The sequence below is a fragment of the Monodelphis domestica genome, chromosome 3 (genome assembly GCF_027887165.1).
Source record: "Monodelphis domestica isolate mMonDom1 chromosome 3, mMonDom1.pri, whole genome shotgun sequence".
Classification (NCBI taxonomy): Eukaryota; Metazoa; Chordata; class Mammalia; order Didelphimorphia; family Didelphidae; genus Monodelphis; species Monodelphis domestica.
The window spans coordinates 112,983,317-113,002,851 of NC_077229.1; the positions used below are offsets into that span (position 1 = coordinate 112,983,317).

Below are 19,535 nucleotides of genomic sequence, written 5' to 3' on the forward strand. Positions count from 1 at the left end.
CCAGGTATGTTGACCTGTGATTTAAGTGATTGAACAATTAGACTACCATGCAACTTTACATCATGAACTCTTAGAATTGGAAAGGACCTAAGAAATCATCTGGTCTAAGTTCTAATTGCTGAAGCAGCTTGTTCTATTTTGGAGTAGCTCTAATTGTTAGGAAGTTTTTCCTTCTATTGAATTGATAACAGTATTTCAACTTCTGTTGCTAAGCAAAATCTTCTCTAATTTTATAGATGTATAGATTTCTAGTTGACATGAAACGTAAGACAATTTGCCCCATTTTCCTTAAAGTAAATTTTCTTCATTTATTATGTGTCTTCCAGTTACTTTGTCATTGGCTCTATCATAAGTATCATTTGTTCATTCAGTAAACATTCACTGAGTGACCTTAGTATTCCTGGAATTATATTAGGTTCTTTGAATGAAGAAGTATAATCATAATAATAGCTGACATTAATATAGGGTATTAAACTTTACAAAGTGCTTTATATACATTATCTAATTTGATCCCTATAAAATGTTTATTAGATAAATACTATAGGAATTATTAATCTCCCCCTTCAATTCCCTTTTTACAGATGATGAAACAAGCTCAGAGAAACTTGGCAATTTGCCTAAAGTAATGAGAGGATCTATTTCTGATATTGTATTATTTCTAACTTCTGATGTTTCAAATTAAGTCTCAGACCTATCCTTCAAACTTCTTTTCTCATTGCCTTATTCTTACAAGTCTAAGGAATACTTTTTATATCACCTACGCCAGAACATATTTTAATTTGGAATCCTGCAGTGTCACATTGACAAATATTGAACAAAGACATTCTTAACTGGGCATAATTTGATTTCTTCACCTAAATATTAGTGTATGAGGACTGGGCATGTGACTTTCCATCATTATCATTAAGGAATTGGGTGGAGAATGAGAGAATATTGACCCATCTCCTTATTAGTTATTCACCAATTAGAGATATCTTTAACTGTTTGGGAGGAGGGTTGAATCATGAGCTTCCAAAATTGTATTTAATGAATCAAAATGCTGTATGTCTTTGCATATGATCACTGAGATCAATTAATCACTGACAAATTAATTTATTGGATATAAATTAAGAACTTAATCAATATATTGATTTTCTTAACCCAGAACCCGGTGTCTCTGATTTTTAATTGTTACAGTTACATGGATACAGTCACATGTGGTATTTGAATTCAGATATCTCTTGACTCCAAGTCCAGGGCTTTTTTTCACAAGCTTTCACTGCCTTCTTCTTACATCATAGAATATTGAAAGTTTTTTTTTTTTTTAAACATAATTTAGTGATCATTTAGTACACTTTCCCCACAGCTATTCCTTTCTCTTCCTATTTTATAGATTAGGAAATTGAGATCTAGGGAGGAAAGATAGTTTGCCAAATGTTGCATGCTGATTTAGGGGCACAGCTGGAATTAAAAAGAGGGGCACAGCAGTTATATGTTTTTGGATCTAAGGCAGTGTTATAGTGTAGAATCAATATGACAAATCATTAATTAAACAAATTTTTAAAAGCAACTTTTATTTATAAGTCACAGTGTTAGGTTCTGGGGATAGAAAGCTGGAAAAAAAATCCTGATGCTGTCCCTGTCTCCAAGAACCTTGAAATCTTGTATATTAATATGTTCTGGTATAGGAGAAAGAGTGAACTCTGAATGTAGATGATATAGAGATCTCTTCTCTCATGTTTACTACTGGTACAACCTAAGGACAGTCCTTTGACTTCACTGGGGCTCAGTTTTTTCATCTGTAAAATGAGGAAGGTTAACCTTTAAGATTCCTTCTAGCTCCATGATTCTATCATCCATCCATGTAAAATATAATGCAAAATCAATTCTGTTAAGCCCCGAGGAGAGCTCAAGACAAAGGCTCTGAAAGATTAGACTGATCATTTCCTCATAGGAGAATTAGTAAAGTATTATGGAGCAAGTAATACCTGAGTTGAGTCAAGCAGAGATGTGGGAGAAGTACGTGACAGCTTATGTGGCACATGCTGTGTGCAAGTGCACTGATGTTCAAAAGGGCAGGATGCAATATCTTGGCCAATAGTCCAGTATTTCTAGAAGCAAAACCCTGGTAGAATAGAAATACAATTCCATTCAATTTAGCAACTTGGATTGATAACACAATAGTGGTATGACCAGAGACCAATGTTAATGACCAAGTCATTTAATCTTTGTGAGCCTCACTTCTCTTAATTATAAAATGTAAAATAATAATTTATTTGATCCTGACCTCATAGGGTTGTGAAGAAAGCACCTTTGTTAGCCATAAATTCTTATATATGTGAATTTTTTCTTCATGAAATAAAAAAGTGTTTATTTTTGTTTCTGAATTCTGGGAAGCAGATGCAATAAAAATAATAAGAGCTGACATTTATATAGTACTTTACGGTTTATAATGCTCTTTACATATATTATCTTGTTATTTTAACTCCTGGACAAGAGAACTAAGAAGACAGGTCTGAAAAGTCAATCTGTAGATTATTTCTAGATTGTAAATTCATAGAATTCACAAGTTAATTGAATGTTAAGGCTGTAAAGGATCTTATAGATTCTCTAGTAAAAAATCATTTAGGTTACAGATAAAGAAATGTAGGCTAAGTGATCTGCCCAGTTAACCAGAAGGCAGCTAGTTGAAATTAGACTAGGTCCAGGCCTCTTGATTTCCATTTCGATGATTGCTGTCTTATTATGTGCAAATCAAGAAAGAAATATTAATTGAACATCCTGTATGTGTATCATAGTATGCTGGTTGCTGGGGCAGAAACAAAGAAGGATAAAGAATAGTTACTGCCCTCAAGGAGTTTTCTACAAAATACTAAAGGTATTATTTATATTATTACTATGATTTGTTATATTTATAGGCTTACTTGGAAATAACTTTTTATTCTAGATATAACCCTCCTTGGTCGTAGTATATCATCTTTCTAATATTTGTTTTGTCTACTTGCTAATATTTTATTTAAAATTTTTATATTGTTGCTCATTCATGGTAATTAGGATTCTAATATCTTCTATATTTCTTTCTTTAATTTGACTTTCTTTGGTGTAGGAATAAAGACTATATATATGTGTAAATCAGAGTTTGAAGGGTAACTTTTTGATGATATGTTTAGGTAATATTAAAATTAATTATTTGAATTTTTGACAGATTTCATTTATGAAAATATCTGATTCTAGAGATTTTTCTAAGTAGTTATATCATTTATGACTCATTAAGTTTCTGTTTCTTATATTATATTATTTAGATAGCCTATTTCTTCTTTTGTTAATCTTGGTGTCATATATTTTTGAGTATTCATTCATTCATTTCCTACAAGTCATCATTTTGAAAAATACTCAATTAGGCAAAATTATTTTTAATAATATCCTTTTCAGTTGTTGTAAAATGTCCTTGTCCACATTGTTATGAATAATTTGATTTTACTTTCACTTTTTAAAAATATAAAATATTTATTGCCATTTCATTTTAACATTTTAGCTCTTAGTTTTATTTCATTTAATGGTCTTTTTGATGTCAGTTATTAATTTTTTTAATTTAGAATTTCTATATTGTTATTTTGTTGCTACCCGAGTTTTAAAAAGTGCATGCCCAACTCATTGATTTGTCTTTTTTTTGTTGTTGATAAAAGCATTTAGAATTTCCTCAAACCCTAAAGATTCCTAAACATTTCGAGTTTACAATAAATCTTTAATGTCAGTGATTTTTCATTTTTTTCATGGCACCTCTAGGCAATTCAGAGTACCCTTACTGCCTCAGTAGTTTTTTCTTGGTACTCTTAGGTAAGAGAAATACCAAATAATTTCATTAACTAATTGTTAGGTTCAGCCAGATTACTAAGCATTTATGTACTAACAAGTTAGTAGCCATTTGAAAAAATAATGGACAAATTCAAAGAAAAAGTTATTTTTCTTTCATTAAAAAATAACCACAACTATTTTACTAGTGAGATAGTCAAATGTCAAATAATAGAGGTGATAATGGGCATCCTTGTTTCACTCCTGATCTTAATGGGAATGGATTTAGTTTATCCCCATTGCAGATGATATTAGCTGATGGTTTTAGATATATACTGTTTATTATTTTTAGGAATGACCCTTCTATTCCTATGCTTTCTAGTGTTTTTAGTAGGAATGGGTGTTGTATTTTATCAAAGGCTTTTTCTGCATCTATTGAGATAATCATGTGGTTCTTCTTGGTTTGCTTGTTGATGTGGTCAATTATGTGGACAGTTTTCCTAATGTTGAACCAGCCCTGCATCCCTGGTATAAAGCCTACTTGATCATGGTGGATGACCTTTCTAATCACTTGCTGGAGTCTTTTTGCTAGTATCCTATTTAAGATTTTTGCATCTATATTCATTAGGGAGATTGGTCTATAATTTTCTTTCTCTGTTGTTGGCCTGACTGGTTTTGGAATCAGTACCATGCTTGTGTCATAAAAGGAGTTTGGTAGAACTCCCTCTTTGCTTATTATGTCAAATAGTTTGTATAGTATTGGGATTAACTGTTCTCTGAATGTTTGATAGAATTCACTGGTGAATCCATCAGGCCCTGGGGATTTTTTCTTAGGAAGTTCTTTGATGGCCTGTTGGATTTCTTTTTCTGATATGGGATTATTTAAGAAAACTATTTCCTCTTCTGTTAGTCTAGGCAGTTTGTATTTTTGTATATATTCATCCATTTCTCCTAAATTGGTGTATTTATTGCCATATAATTGGGCAAAGTAGTTTTTAATGATTGCCTTAATTTCTTCTTCATTGGAGGTGAGATCCCCCTTTTCATCCTTGATGCTGTTAATTTGCCTTTCTTCTTTCCTTTTTTTAATTAGATTAACCAGTACTTTGTCTATTTTGTCTGCTTTTTCAAAGTACCAGCTTCTAGTCTTGTTTATTGGCTTAATAGTTCTGTCACTTTCTATTTTATTCATTTCTCCCTTAATTTTTAGGATCTCTAGTATGGTTTTCTTCTGGGGGTTTTTAATTTGTTCATTCTCAAGTTTTTTGATTTGCATTTCCAATTCCTTGGTCTCTGTCCTCCCTAATTTGTTAATATATGCACTCAGGGATTTGAATTTTCCTCTAAGTACTGCCTTGGCTGCATCCCATAAGGTTTGAAAGGATGTTTCACCATTGTCATTTTCTTCAACAAAATTGTTAATTGTTTCTATGATTTCTTCTCTAACTATCCGATTTTGGAGTATCATGTTATTTAATTTCCAATTAATTTTTGATTTGGGTCTCCATGTACCCTTGCCGATCAATATTTTAATTGCCTTGTGATCTGAAAAGGCTGCATTTATTATTTCTGCTTTTCTGCATTTGAGTGCCATGTTTCTATGACCTAGTGTATGATCTATTTTTGTGAATGTGCCATGTGGTACTGAAAAGAAGGTGTATTCTTTTTTGTCCCTATTTATTTTTCTCCATATGTCTATTAACTCTAATTTTTCTAAGATTTCATTCACCTCTTTTACCTCTTTCTTGTTTATTTTTTGGTTTGATTTATCTAAATTTGATAATGGTTGGTTCAAGTCTCCCACTAATATGGTTTTACTGTCTATTTCCTCCTTCAATTCTCCTAGTTTCTCTATTAAAAATTTGGATGCTATACCATTTGGTGCATACATGTTGATTAGTGATATTTCCTCATTGTCTATACTCCCTTTTAGCAGAATATATTTACCTTCCCTATCCCTTTTGATCAGGTCTATTTGTGCTTTGGCTTTGTCAGATATCATGATTGCAACTCCTGCCTTCTTTCTATCAGTTGAGGCCCAAAAGGTCTTACTCCAACCTTTAATTCTAACCTTGTGAGTGTCAACCCGTCTCATATGTGTTTCTTGAAGACAACATATGGTAGGGTTTTGGGTTCTAATCCAATCTGCTATTTGTCTACGTTTTATGGGTGAGTTCATCCCATTCATGTTCAAAGTTATGATTGTCATTTGTGGATTCGCTGGCATTTTGATATCTTCCCCTAGTTCTGACCTTTCTTCTTTAGCTTTCTCCTTTTGAACCAGTGATTTACTTTAGGTCAGTCCCCCTTGTCCCCTCCCTTGAGATGCTTCCCTTTCTAGCCCCTCCCTTTTTATGCTCCCTTCCCCTCCCCCCTCTCCTTCCCTCCCTTTTTGTACTCCCTCCCCCCACCCCCTCCTTAATTTTCCTTTCTTTCTTGCCCTAATGGATAAGATAGAATTCAGGATCCCACTGGATCTAGATGTTCTTCCCTCTCAGATTTGATTTTACTGAGAGTAAGGTTTAAGTAATTCCACTTCACGCTCTCTTCCTCTCCTTCTCATATGAGATTTCTTCCCCTCCCCTTCCCATGTGTATCTTTATATGGGAAAGATTATTCTATTGATTCCCCCCCATTTCTTGAAGTTATTCTTAGTATTATCGACGGTTCCCCCCTCCCTTTTCCTTTCTTTGCCCCAACTTTCCCCAAATCTTCTTAATGCCCCAATCTTTCCCTATGCATGTTTCTTCTAACTACTCTTATGATGCTACAATTTATGAGAGTTACACAAAACATTTTCCCCACATATTAATATATATAATTTGATGTAAATGTAGTCCTTATATAAGAGAGTTTGACTTAAAGGAAAAGATAAGATTTATCTCCTTTTCCCTTTCTTTCATATTTACCTTTTCATGTTTCTCTTGCTTTCTGTGCTTGGATATCGAACTTTCCACAGAGCTCTGGTCTTTTCTTAGCAAATGCTTGGAAATCTTCTATTTTGTTGAATGCCCATACTTTCCCCTGGAAGTATATAGTCAGTTTTGCTGGGTATTTGATTCTTGGTTGGAGACCCAGCTCTCTTGCCTTTCTAAATATCGTGTTCCATGCTTTGCGGTCTTTTAGTGTGTTAGCCGCTAAGTCGTGTGTGATCCTTATGGGAACCCCCTTATATCTGAAGCTCTTCTTCTTGGCTTCTTGTTGGATTTTCTCCTTTACTTGGAAGCTCTTGAATTTGGCAATTACATTCCTAGGGGTTGTCTTTTGGGGATTTAGTATAGAAGGTGTTCTATGAATCCTTTCTATTTCTATTTTGCCCCCTTGCTCCAGAACGTGAGGGCAATTTTCTTTTATAATCTCCTGTAGAATAATATCGAGTTTATTGTTTATCTCTGGTTTTTCTGGGAGACCGATAATTCGGAGATTTTCTCGTCTCCCTCTGTTTTCCAGATCTGTGACCTTCTCAGTGAGATATTTTATGTTTTCTTCTAATTCATTAATTTTTTGGGTTTGCTTTATTGATTCTTGCTGTTTTATCATCTCACTTTCTTCGAGGTGCTTAATTCTGGTCGTTAGGGACTGGTTTTGCTTTTCAGCCTTGTCTGCCCTTCTATTGGATGCTTCGAGTTCTTTTTCCAATTGAGCATTCTTATCTGTCAGACAGCTGATCTCTTTCTCCCATTTTTCTTTCCAGGTTTCCATCTTTTGGGTAAGTTCCAGTTTGAGATCTTCCAGAGCTTGTTGATAGTTTCCATTTTGGGAGGCGTGTTCTGAATTTTTTTGGATTTCCTCCTCATTCTCCTCTTTTCCTTGGGTACTTCCACCATAAAAGTTTTCAATAGTCACTTTTTTCCCTTTCTTCCTGGAGGCTTGATTTTGGGCCATGTAAGCCATCCCTTTGGTGGTTTTATTCCCCTTTCCTTTTTGGTCTGGGGTCTGGGTGATATGGGCGGTTTTTCTGTGAATTTAGGTTGCTTCAGACTAGTTCTTCCCAGCCTCTGAGGTTTCTTAGAGCGATGGGTCCCTGATCACAGCCACACTGCCCAGGTGTTCAGCTCCGCCCAGATAATCAACGTGTGGTCCGCCCCTGGTGTTTAGCTCCGCGGAGGTGTTCTGCGCAGCCCGCCCCAAGTACAGCTCCGCTGAAGAGCTGGATTCTCCAGTTAAACCGCCCTGAGACGTTTTTTCCTGGTAGTCCCCAGATCCCAAGGACCCTGGAGTGCCCCCCCCCCCCCCCCAGACCAAGACGTTCCCCACTCACTTGTTGTCCCAGTGAGTGCTCAGGTAGCTCACACTGGTTTAGTGGGGGAGGTAGGGTGGAGGAAGGGCGGCTCAGTTCACTTTTCTGTGCAAGCTTTTCCTCCTTATTATAGTGTGGAAATGTTCAAATCCCACGTACCTTCGCTTCGGTGGAGTACTGGGGGTACTGGGGATTCCTTCTGTTCCTCCAAAGGTGATTTTTATGCTCCTTTGATGTAGTCTATTTCGTTTGGTGCCGGGGAGAGGAAGCGTGTGGCGTCTAGATTGCAGCCATGATTACCCGGAAGTCCCTGTGTGTGGACTCTTAAAAGAATTCAAAAGTTTCTGACTGTTTGAGTTAGGAAAAAGGATGGAGCTCTCCAAGTATCTTGGCACTAAGTGGGGTGTGAATTCACTAAGTTTGAGAGCTTTGCCACCTAGTTCAAGCTTGTGCTTATTCAATCAAGAGGTAGACAAAGGAGAGTTAATCTTGTCTTCACAATCTAGTGAAGTACTTAAGTTAGTGTTATTCAAGTTATTATTAAGCAAAGTTTTAACTCCAACTAGGCAAAGAGAATAAATGATTCCCTTTTCACAAGTGTAAACTCAGAATAGACAAAGAGAACCAAGAATTTCCTTTCACATTGGAGAAGGGAGATCTCTGATCTAACCCCTTTTAGAAACATGAAGTGCAGGGGGCAGCTGGGTAGCTCAGTAGATTGAGAACCAGGCCTAGAGACGGGAGGTCCTAGGTTCAAATCTGGCCTCAGCCACTTCCTAGCTGTGTGACCCTGGGGAAGTCATTTGACCCCCATTGCCTAGCCCTTACCACTCTTCTGCCTTGGAGCCAATACACAGTATTGACTCCAAGATGGAAGGTAAGGGTTTAAAAAAAAAAAAGAAACATGAAGTGCAAATTATATCTTATATTATACCACATAAAGCATTTATATGTATATCTATATATCAAGGATCATGGATTACATCATATTATATATCACACCACACCACTTTAAGGCATGCCACACCATGCCACACCTCACCACATCACAGGTTACATCACGTAGGAAGAATTCATCAAGTGCCTACCTCATGTACAAGGCATTCAGTTAAGTCTTGAGGTGTAAAAATAATATGTGAATGAATTGATTACAGATATAAGCTCATTAAATACTCTGCTTGCTGTGTTTACAACATGACTTCAGTTTATATAAGTGAAGTGAAGGTCAAAAGTGAACTTCTCTTCAGGGCCAGGTGCAAGGATGCTAAGGAGATTCTTGATATGCAAAAATAAACTATATATAAATATAAAGAATATAAAGATATAAAAGGATTTCTAACTCTTAAGGGATTCTAACTCCACCCAGATAAAACTCCCTGGTTCCACAAGGAACTCCTTCTCCTGTTTCCACATACTACACTGATCCTTTCTGATATGACTAACCCAAAAGTTCCCAATTCTAAAATAAAATAACACTATTATCCTTATAAGAAGTATATCATTCTTAACTTTGTCTCCAAGTTATAAAAATAACAAAGGCCAACTGGCTGAGCCTCAACAAGAACTAAGTTCAGACTGAGCTGTAGCCGACTCAGAATCCAAACCAAAGACCAAAGATTCTCAGAGATAAAACAATTTGTGAAATAGCAATAGACAGTCACTAGTGTTTCCCAAGTTGGAAAAGGAAATCACTTAGCTCCTTCAGGCTTTTTCCTCCTTTACTTCTACTTCAGACAATGAGGAGAGAGAGAGAAAAGAAGATGTCATCTTCTTCCTGCACTCAGAGAGTAACTGCCTCTCCTGGAGAGTAACAGCCACACCCAGAGAGAATAACTGTCACAGAAAAACCATTACACCTCCTCCACACACTTTGAAACTGACATTCTGTCTCAGATCTGTTTCAAATTCCAATTCTTTCTCAAGCCAGCTTCTATACTTCTTACCTCTAAACTAATGTAACAAGACTTAATTTCTAATATCAGATGATCCTTATAGAAGATACAAACACAATATAATTTTATTCTCATGGAGCTAAGGTTTAATTTGAGCGGAGTGAGAATAACTTGATGATGTGACAATTAATTTATATGGGATAATTTTTTCCCTTCCAGATTTGGTAGTGCTTTTACCCACTAAGCACAGGAAAAATGTTTAATTACTTTTGCTTTATTAATGTTACTATTTGGGCAAAAAAAGATAATCGTTTTATTATAAAGGTAAAATTGTTCCTTTTATTTATTCAGCAAAAACAAATGTTTGCCATGAATAAGTTGCTTGGTACTTAGATATATTCAGAAAGAAAGCAGACACGATCCGTATTCTCATTAGATTTATGGTCTAAGAAGGGACATAATATATGGATGCAAGTAACACAAGATAAATTAGAATATGATGAGCTCATATAAGTAATATAAAGTGCTTCAAGACTAATAAAGGGAAAAGATTATTTCTAACTGTTAAGGAATTCAGAACCATTGGGGTATAATGGAGAAATCAATGGATTATCAGTATTAGGAGAACTTGGTCTTCGTTTTTTATAGCTAACTCACTCTGGGATCCCAGACAAGCCTTTTTGCTTCTCAGGGACTCTATGTACAACTATAAAATATCAGGGAGGGATACATGGGCAGATTTCTAGTTCTCTCCCACCCTAATGTTTTATAATGCCACAACTCTTAGGGAAGATGTTATGGAAGAGAAAGAACTTCATTTGGACCTTGAAAGATTTAAGTCAGTGTAGAAGCATTTCTTAAGAACCTACGAATAGGCACTGTGCTAAATGAAAAACAAAACAAAACACTATTCAATGCCCTTAAGAAGGTCATGTTCTATTTGTTAGTTGAGTGGGGGCAAGTGTATAACCTGTACCCAGAGAAGATAGAGACCCAAAACAATGTCAAGATAGGGCACTAATCATTTAGAGACTATTAAAAAGGCCTCTTAAATGTAGAGCTTTAGTTAAGTTTGGAAAAGATCTAGGTCTTGCAAGAGAGAGAGAGCTGGGAGCATTCTAGGAATTGGGCACATTCTGTGATACTGTGTAGAGGATGGAGATGACAAGTGAATTACAGGGAACAGCATGAGATGCTGTTTTGCTAGAATATAGTGTATAAGGATGAGGGGGGATACTGTGCGATATGTTTGAATCTTGATTGTGAAGGGATTTTGGTGTCATTAGAAGGACATTTATATTTTCTCAAATGTAACAGAGAACTACTTAAGCTTTTCAGGTGGAGAGTGCTATGGTTATGCATGTGCCTTTTTCTTTTGGGTAGGGCTTGTAGATTGAGTCTCTGTATCTCATTCTGGCTGGAAACAGAGTAGTTGTTTATGGGCTGACCTGATTCCTGAACTACACAGAAACTTTGCCCTGCTCCATTTATGCCTCTGGCAGGTTCATTATCCCTTAGGCAGCTTGGTTCTGGAACCCTCTACTCAAATTATATGCCAGCCTTAGCTTCACTAATAGCAAGGACCCCAGGCATGTGCTGTGGCAATTATCTGGCCATATTTGCGCTTTAAGTATATCAGTTTATCAGTTGTGAGAAGGATAGTTTGAATAAGGAAGTGGCTGACGCAGAGACTGCAATTTGGAGGCTAATAGTCCAGATGAAAGGTCATAAGAACTTATATAAAAGGAGAGAGATGTATTGGTAAGAGATGTCATTGTAGTAGAATCAACAAGACTTGGCAATTGATTAGCTTGAGCATGAAATGAGAATGAAGACTAGAAGCTAACTCCTAGATTATGAACCTGTGCTTTGGTACCCTTGAAGCAAATAGAGACTAGGAAGAATAGTTATTTAAAGGGAAAGATAATAAGGTTGTTTTTAAGATGCCTGTGTGACATCCAGATGCATGTCATCCAGACATTAAAGAGATAAGGATTAGAACTCAGGATAGAGACGAGATATGATTGTGTGAATTTGAGTGTCATCTGCATAGAGATGAAGGATGAACTCATGGGAGCTGATGGAATCAGGAATTAGACAATGCATAGGAGGTAGGATATGGATGAATCGTCTTCAGTGGAGATTGAAAAGGATTGGTTATAGAGAAAGTGATACAGGAAGGAATATCCAGAAAGGAGAAGGTAGTTCAAAGTGCCTAATGTTACAGGAAGGCTTAAAAATGACCATTGGATTTATTAACAAAGAAAACATTGATGACCTCAAAGAAAGTAATGTCTCCTAAGTTGTGTAGGGATGGAAATTAGATTGGAAGGGCTTGAGAAATAATTGTATAAGGTGTAAGTTTAGTTAATATTTTCCAGGAGTTTAACTGTAAAAAGCGGAGGGGATATATATTAACTTGAGAGACAGAATGTTTAGGCATAAATAAATTAAGATGGGAGAGGATAGAAAGATTATTTTGTATGAATCACAATCTTTGCCTCTATTCAAAGTGTCTTAAAAGCTATATAAAAATCATTCCTTCAGCTGATTTTTTTTTGTTCATCTTTTGACAGATCTTCAGCTTTAGTAAATCTTCTTACTACTGGGCTCAATGTAATCCAAAATGACAACCTGTATAAGCATTGTCTCTTCTTACACAATTTTCTTTGTTTTAGGGTCTCATTACAAGTGGAGTGGAATTTGAATCTCTTCCTGCAGCTCTTTCTCTCCCTGCGGAATCTGGACTTTATCCAGTGACACTAGTTGGTGTCCCTCAGAGTACAGGACAGATTACTATTAATGGTAAGGACTCTTTACTTTGTCATTTTAGGAATTTGCAGTGTGTAAATAGGAGGAATAAGTCATTCTGTTCGACTGGAACAAAGAATTCATGAAGGGGAAGTATATGAAAGGTAATGCCAGGTTGCGGAGTATCTTGAATACCAACATTGTAAACTAAGATTACCTATAGTAGGCATTAGGTTTTTGAGCAAAGGGACAATATTATTGGCTCATGAGAAAGGTAAATCTGGTAGACTTTTTTTTTTTGAACCTTTACCTTCCATCTTGGAATCAATACTGTGAATTGGTTCCAAGGAAGAAGAGTGGTCAGGGCTAGACAATGGGGGTTAAGTGACTTGCCCAAGGTCACATAGCTGGGAAGTGTCTGAGGCCAGATTTGAACTCATGGACCTCCCATCTCTGGGCCAGACTGAGCCACCAAGTTGCCCCCAATCAGGTAGACTTTGTACAAATGATTGGAAAAAGGTGAAAGTAAATACTATATAGAAAAAGTGATAGGACTTATTGAAACATGAGATGTAAGAGATAGAAAGACAAGGTCCAAAATATCAAAGTTTCTAATATGGATACTGACAGAATGCTTGTAATATCTCTAAAATGAAGAAAAGTAGAATTCATGATTCTTACAATGGTGCTTATTTTTAAATCATGGACTTTTCTCCATAAGAAATGGCAATTTGAATATAACATTTTATGACCTCATGTATTCTTTTTTTTTTCCATTTTGCCCGACATTAAAAACATTTCTTAAAATTTTATTATTTTTCTTTTAGTAGGCCTCATAACAAATATGCATGGTTAATCAAAAAAATAAATCCATATTGGTCATGTCCAAAAATTATGTTCTCATTCTGCATCTTTAGACTGTCACCTCTCAGTTAGGAAGTAGGTAACACACTTGATCACTGGTCCCTGGAATCATGATTGGGCACTGCATTGATTATATTTATTAAAAATTTCAAAGCCTATTATACTTACAGTGTTGTTATTATTATATAAATTGTTTTCCTAATTATGTATTCCTCAATTCAGAATCCATGTGTTCAGCTGTTTTCTAGTTTATGAGCACCTCTTTAATTTTCTTTTCTTTATCACTACAAAAAGTGTTATTAAAACATATGTGTCTTTCTCTTACTTTGTTCTCTTTGTAACATAGGCCCAGCAGTGGGATCAATGAATTTAAAGATTTAATGGATTTTTGTACATAGTTCCAAATTGCTTTCTAGAATAGCTATACCAGTTCACTATTCTTCCCAAAGTGCACTAATGTGCTTATTTTTCTGCATTCCCTCTATCATTTGTCCTTTTCCCTCTTTTTGCCATCTTTACCAATTTTAAGGTTGCATAGAACCTGAGAATGACTTTGATTTGCATTTCTCAAATTATTAGTGATTTAGTGATTAGGAGCATTTTTATATGACTATTATTTATATGACTATTGATAGTTTAGATTTCTTCCTTTGCTAACTTCCTGTTCCTATTCTCTAACCATTTATATAAGGTGTTTTGTTTTCCTCATCCCTTTAAACTTGTTTTTATAGATTCTTACAATTTATTGTTGAAATTACTCCCATTGTACTGTTAGATTTAAAATGGTTGAAGGCCTTAAACTGTAACAGTTAAAAGAGTGATGTTGTAAACTGTAGTGAGTTAAAATGGTGGAAGATATAAATTGTGATAGATAAAAGAGAGGGTGAGTAAATTTGACCACAGAAAATATGTTTCACTACAGTGTCTTGGTTTTTAAATCAAATATAAGGTGGTTGCCAGGGAAATATTCCCAGTTATTCAAATACCCAAGTCAACTGGGTTTTATAGAGATTTTAATTAATACAAATGTGAAATTAAAGAAAAGAGAGAAAGAGAGAGAAAAAGGAAATAAGTATGAAGGGCCTTCCTTAAGCCAACATGGCCAGACCTGATTCTTAAGAGAGAGAGATCAGTCAGTCAGTCTTTTAACACTCACCACAAGGTCTGTCTAAGCAAGGATTCTAGTGACACCAGGCCAGCTCCATCTCAGCTGACTTCACCAGAGAGAGTTCCAGCCAGAGTCCTCCTTAAAGAGCCTTCCAGCCAGAGACTGTTCCAAAGGACCTCTCTCCAGAGCCTCCAGAGGGACAGAGTCCCCTCAGAGGAGCTCCAGCGAGACCTCCTTAGAGATTGTCCTCCAAGAGCTTCCCTTGTCCAGAGCCTCTCTCAAGAGATTCTTCCCAAGCGATCCTCATCAGAGATCCTCCAAAAGGATTTTTTTTTTCAAGAGATTCTGCTTTTTCTTATATAGGGGTTTTTCTCCCATGTCACCTCCCCTAAGTCCTTACATCTACCAATCACTGTAGATGTTTTCCAGAGGACTGCCCATCTGAATTCCTGCTAAGTCAACTAATCTCCTCAGTAAGTCTGAACCAGTGAAAACACAGCTGAGTCAACTAATTTTATTAAGAGAAAACCTGCCCAACCCTTTTAGGTACCTAGCATCTCATTGTATCAATTCTAAAAAACAGGCATGGCTCAAAGAACTCCTTGCCTTATTATAAGCATGGGTCCAAGTACTTTCATTGTTTAGCAAGGAGTTTTCTCCCCTAAAGCAGTCTTAAGTACGGGTGGAGTAGAGGTCCTCCCATAGCAAGGATTTTTCTCCCCTAAAGCAGTCTTAAGTACGGGTGGAGTAGAGGTCCTCCCATTTCTGATCCTGGTGAATTCTCACATCAAAATGGGGAATGTTTCCCAGTAGGGAATTTGTTCCAATGGAGGATTCCTCAATTTGGAAATTTTTAACATTCACAAGTCTGAGAAATTTCAAGATTTACAGTACCAATGAATAAACTGAGATCTAAAAATGACTTGTCTGGGTTCATATAGCTCACTAGAGCCAAAGCTTATGATAGAACCTAGATTTTCTGACTTTTTGACCAGGAATCTGGGGTACTCTTATTTTTCTTTTCTCAAATTATTTTCATTATTCATGAACATATCCAAGTCTCTTTAGCTTGATCAAATCTTTTATTGACTCCATTTTTTCTACTTTAATAAGTAACTAGTATAGGTGTGCTATTTACACTTTCTAAAAGTCATTACCACTGGTCCTGTCCATTCTGAACAGTTTTCACTCTGGCTTCTGGCATCCCCACTGCCATGTACTGAAGGTTATCATTTTCATTACTCATTAAATGATTTTTCTCACTTCTTATATCTTTGACCCTGCTTGCTTTTTTGAAGGTCTGGGTCACCACTTTTCCCATAAAGCTGTTCCCTCCTTATGTTTCCATAAAACTTTTTCCCTTTCCTTGCTCTTCTACCTCTTGGATTCATTTTTTCTAGGCTTTCCCCAAAATTCTTTTCTTTCTGCTTTGCTAGAGTGTACATATCAAGGCCATATTCATGGTTGTCTTCTTGTTTTTCTTTTATGTTCTCTCTTTTGAAGAGCATATCTTTTCTCTTGACTGAAGATATCATTTCTAAACTGATTCGTAAATTTTTTCTGTCCACCCTAGAGCTCTTAGTCCCATATCTCTGTCTTTTGTCATTCATTTCAATTATAGAGATAGTTCTTAAATACTTGCTCTTAACAAAACCAGAAGTATTGTGACTAAGTAGAGAATTGGCCCTAAGAATTTGGAAGACCTGCATTCAGGTCGTCTCTCTGACATAAACAAACTATTTAACTTGTATAAATCATATAACTACTAGTGTACTCTCTCCCAGACTACCTGGACTTTATTTATGTGTGTGTGTGTATGTGTGTGTATTAGCTCCATATTAATGCTGCATATATTTTTACATGTACTTTTCTTCCTCATATAAACTCTTAAAACAGAGAAAGAAAACTATATGCCAATATCCCTAGTGAATATTGCTGTAAAACTTCAAATACAATATTAGCAAAGATTCTACAGTATTATATCACAAATATTATATGCCATCACTAGGTTAGATTTGTTCTGGCAATATAGGATTGGTTTAATTTTACAAAATCTATCACTTTAAAATAACAAAATAACAAAAATCATGAACCTATTCATCCAAAACTTTTGATAAAATACAACATCCATTTTTTGAAAAACAATTGAAAACAGGAATAAATTGACCTATTTTTTACATGACAAATACGTAATGGAGATAAAGTAGAGTCTTTTCCAGTAAGATGAATAATGAAGTAAGGATGTCCTCTGTTTTCATTTCTATTTGACACAGTGTTAGAAATGCTGGCTATAGTAGTAAACAAGAAAAAAATTGAGAGAATAAACATAGGAAAAGAAGAAACAAAATTATCACTTTTTGCAAATAATAGTCAACTGAAAATTAATTGAAACAATAACTTCAGCAAAGTTGCAGGATATAAAATAGATTTTCACAAATCAATAGAATTTCTGTATGATATCAGTAAAATCCAGTGGGAAGAGATCAAAAGGGAAATTACTTTTTAAAATGACAACAGGACTAGGAGATGCTTGGGGGAGTCTACTTACTATGATATTCAAAAGAAATGAATACAACTCTAAAACATTATGGAAATAAAGATATATCAAAACAATTAGAGAAATAGTAACTGTTCAATATATTAAAATGACTATACTACTCTAATTTACTTATTCAGCACCATACCAATCAAACTGTCAAAGTATTATTTTATAGACCTAGAAAAAGGAATAACAAATAAAGTCAGTATTCTCAAGGGAAATAATGAAAAAAGTAGGAAAAAAGAGAGTCTAGGAGTATCAGATCTCAAACTAGTTAAAAGGCAGTAACCATTCAAATGATTTGGTACTGGTTAAGAAATAGAGAGGTAGTGTGGAACATTTAGTTGTACAACAAAAAAGTTCAACAAACTCTAAGTATTTAGCTACTGGGGTTTGATAAAAATAACTGGGAAAATTGTATTTCAATATGGCAGAAATTAAGTTTAAACCAAAACCTAACACCATACAACAAAAGAAGCTATACATATGCAGCTGTAACTGGATGATATGTAGGTGCTGAACATTGGTTCTTCTTCTTTAAAGTCCTCCTCGCTAATACATAGGCTAGCTATAAAAGATCACATCATGAACAATTCAGAATAAGGGTCAGCAAAGTGTGATCCACAGGCCAAATCCTGCTCCCCCCCTGCTTTTGATTGACCAGTGGCCTAAGAATGTTTTTTACATTTTAAAAATACAGACTATATAAAAAAAAGAAAATGTAAATTTATTTTAAAATGCAAAAATTATTCTTAGCTACTTAGACTATATAAAACAGGTGGTAGCAACAGTTTATCGACCCATAATTTGGAAGAATAAGGAATAAATTACTTTTTAGATCTCAGAAGAGAGGGGACAAAATCATAATTAAACAAAGGATAGAGGTGATCACAAATGATAAAATGGATAGTTGTGATTACATAATATTAAAAAATATTTTGCACAAATAAATCTAGTGTAGCCAAGATTAGACACATAACTTGGGAAAAAAATCTTTCACCAAGTTTCTCTAATAAAGTTCTTATTTTTAAGCCAAGTCAGCAAGCATTTATTTAACACTTTCTAATTAGGCATTATGTTAAGCACTTGAGAATACCCTTATAAATAGAAAGAAAGATGGTTCCTTTCCTAGAGGAACTTACATTCTAATGGGGGAAGACAACATAGAGGAAAAGCTGAAAAGCATATGGAGACCATGTAGAGAAAGGCCTTTAGGGGCATTTTGTAGAAAAGAGAACAGATTTTTCCAAGATATATAAGGAATTGATTCAAATTCATCAGAATAAGAGCCAGTTCCTCACTGATAAATGTTATAAGGATATGAACTGACAATTTTCAAAGGAAGAAATTCAAGCCATCAGTAGCCATTTGAAATAATTCTCCAAATCAATAAATAAGTGTAAATTAAAGGAACTGAGAGGATCCATTTGACACCTCACATTGGTAAAACTGATAATAATAGAAACTGACATGTTGAAGAGACTATGAGAAAATAGACACATCACTGTATTGTTGGTGGATTGGTCTGGCCATTCTGGAAAGCAATTTGGAATTATTCCATTCAAATTACTCAACTGTTTCTCCTTCGACTTAGTGATACCACTGTTAGATCTTTCCCCTCAAAACAGAGGAAAAAACTTATATGTATAAAAATATTTACAGCAGCTCTTTTTGTTGTTATAAAAATGTATTAACTAAGGGAGAAATGGACCAATAATTGGAAAATGGTAAAATAAACTATGGTCTAAGGTTGGGATGTAATAATATGCTTTTAGAAATGAAAAGAAACCTAGGAGACCTGTATGAAAAAATACAGTGTGAAGTGAGTAGAACCAGGAGAAAAATTTGTACTGTAATAATCAATATTAAAATGAAATTTCTTAATTTTTTTCCAAAAATTAACAATTTTGAAAGAATTAATAATTCTTATTACTGAAATGATCAACCATAATTTCAGAGGTCTCATAAAGAACATTGCTCACCTCCTTACATGGAAATGATGCCCTAATATGTGAAAGGAAAAACACATTTTTGGATGTGACCAATGTGGGAATTTGTCTTGGTTGGACGATTCTTTTATGATACAGGGGTTTTGTATTTCTTTTTCCTTTTTGCTGGTTCTGGACATGGTAAGGAGAGAGAAAAAATAATACTTGATAATTGAAAAACGTTTTAAAAAGTGAAAATAAGGGCTTGGTGAATAGGGATTATTTCATTCTTTGTGCTTTTATCCCTAGAATCTAGCACAGTGCTTGGCACACAAACAGGTGCTTACTATTTTTGTTTTTTTATTTGTTTTTCTGTGTTTCTCACTTTTTGTGACCCCATTTGGCATTTTTTTTTTGGCAGAGATGCTAGAGTGATTTGCCT

At 35.1% G+C, this 19,535-nt stretch overlaps 1 protein-coding gene across 3 annotated transcripts in view; it reads left to right on the forward strand.

Moving 5' to 3' along the window:
- The window catches only part of TRAPPC9 (trafficking protein particle complex subunit 9), a 1,102,825-nt gene that overhangs the window by 216,149 nt on the left and 867,141 nt on the right, over positions 1–19,535 (forward strand). For all 3 annotated transcript variants that reach the window (XM_056820755.1, XM_056820756.1, XM_056820757.1), the window contains one exon: positions 12,582–12,708. In XM_056820755.1, the coding sequence (XP_056676733.1) occupies positions 12,582–12,708 (127 nt within the window). The remainder of the gene's footprint in view (positions 1–12,581; positions 12,709–19,535) is intronic.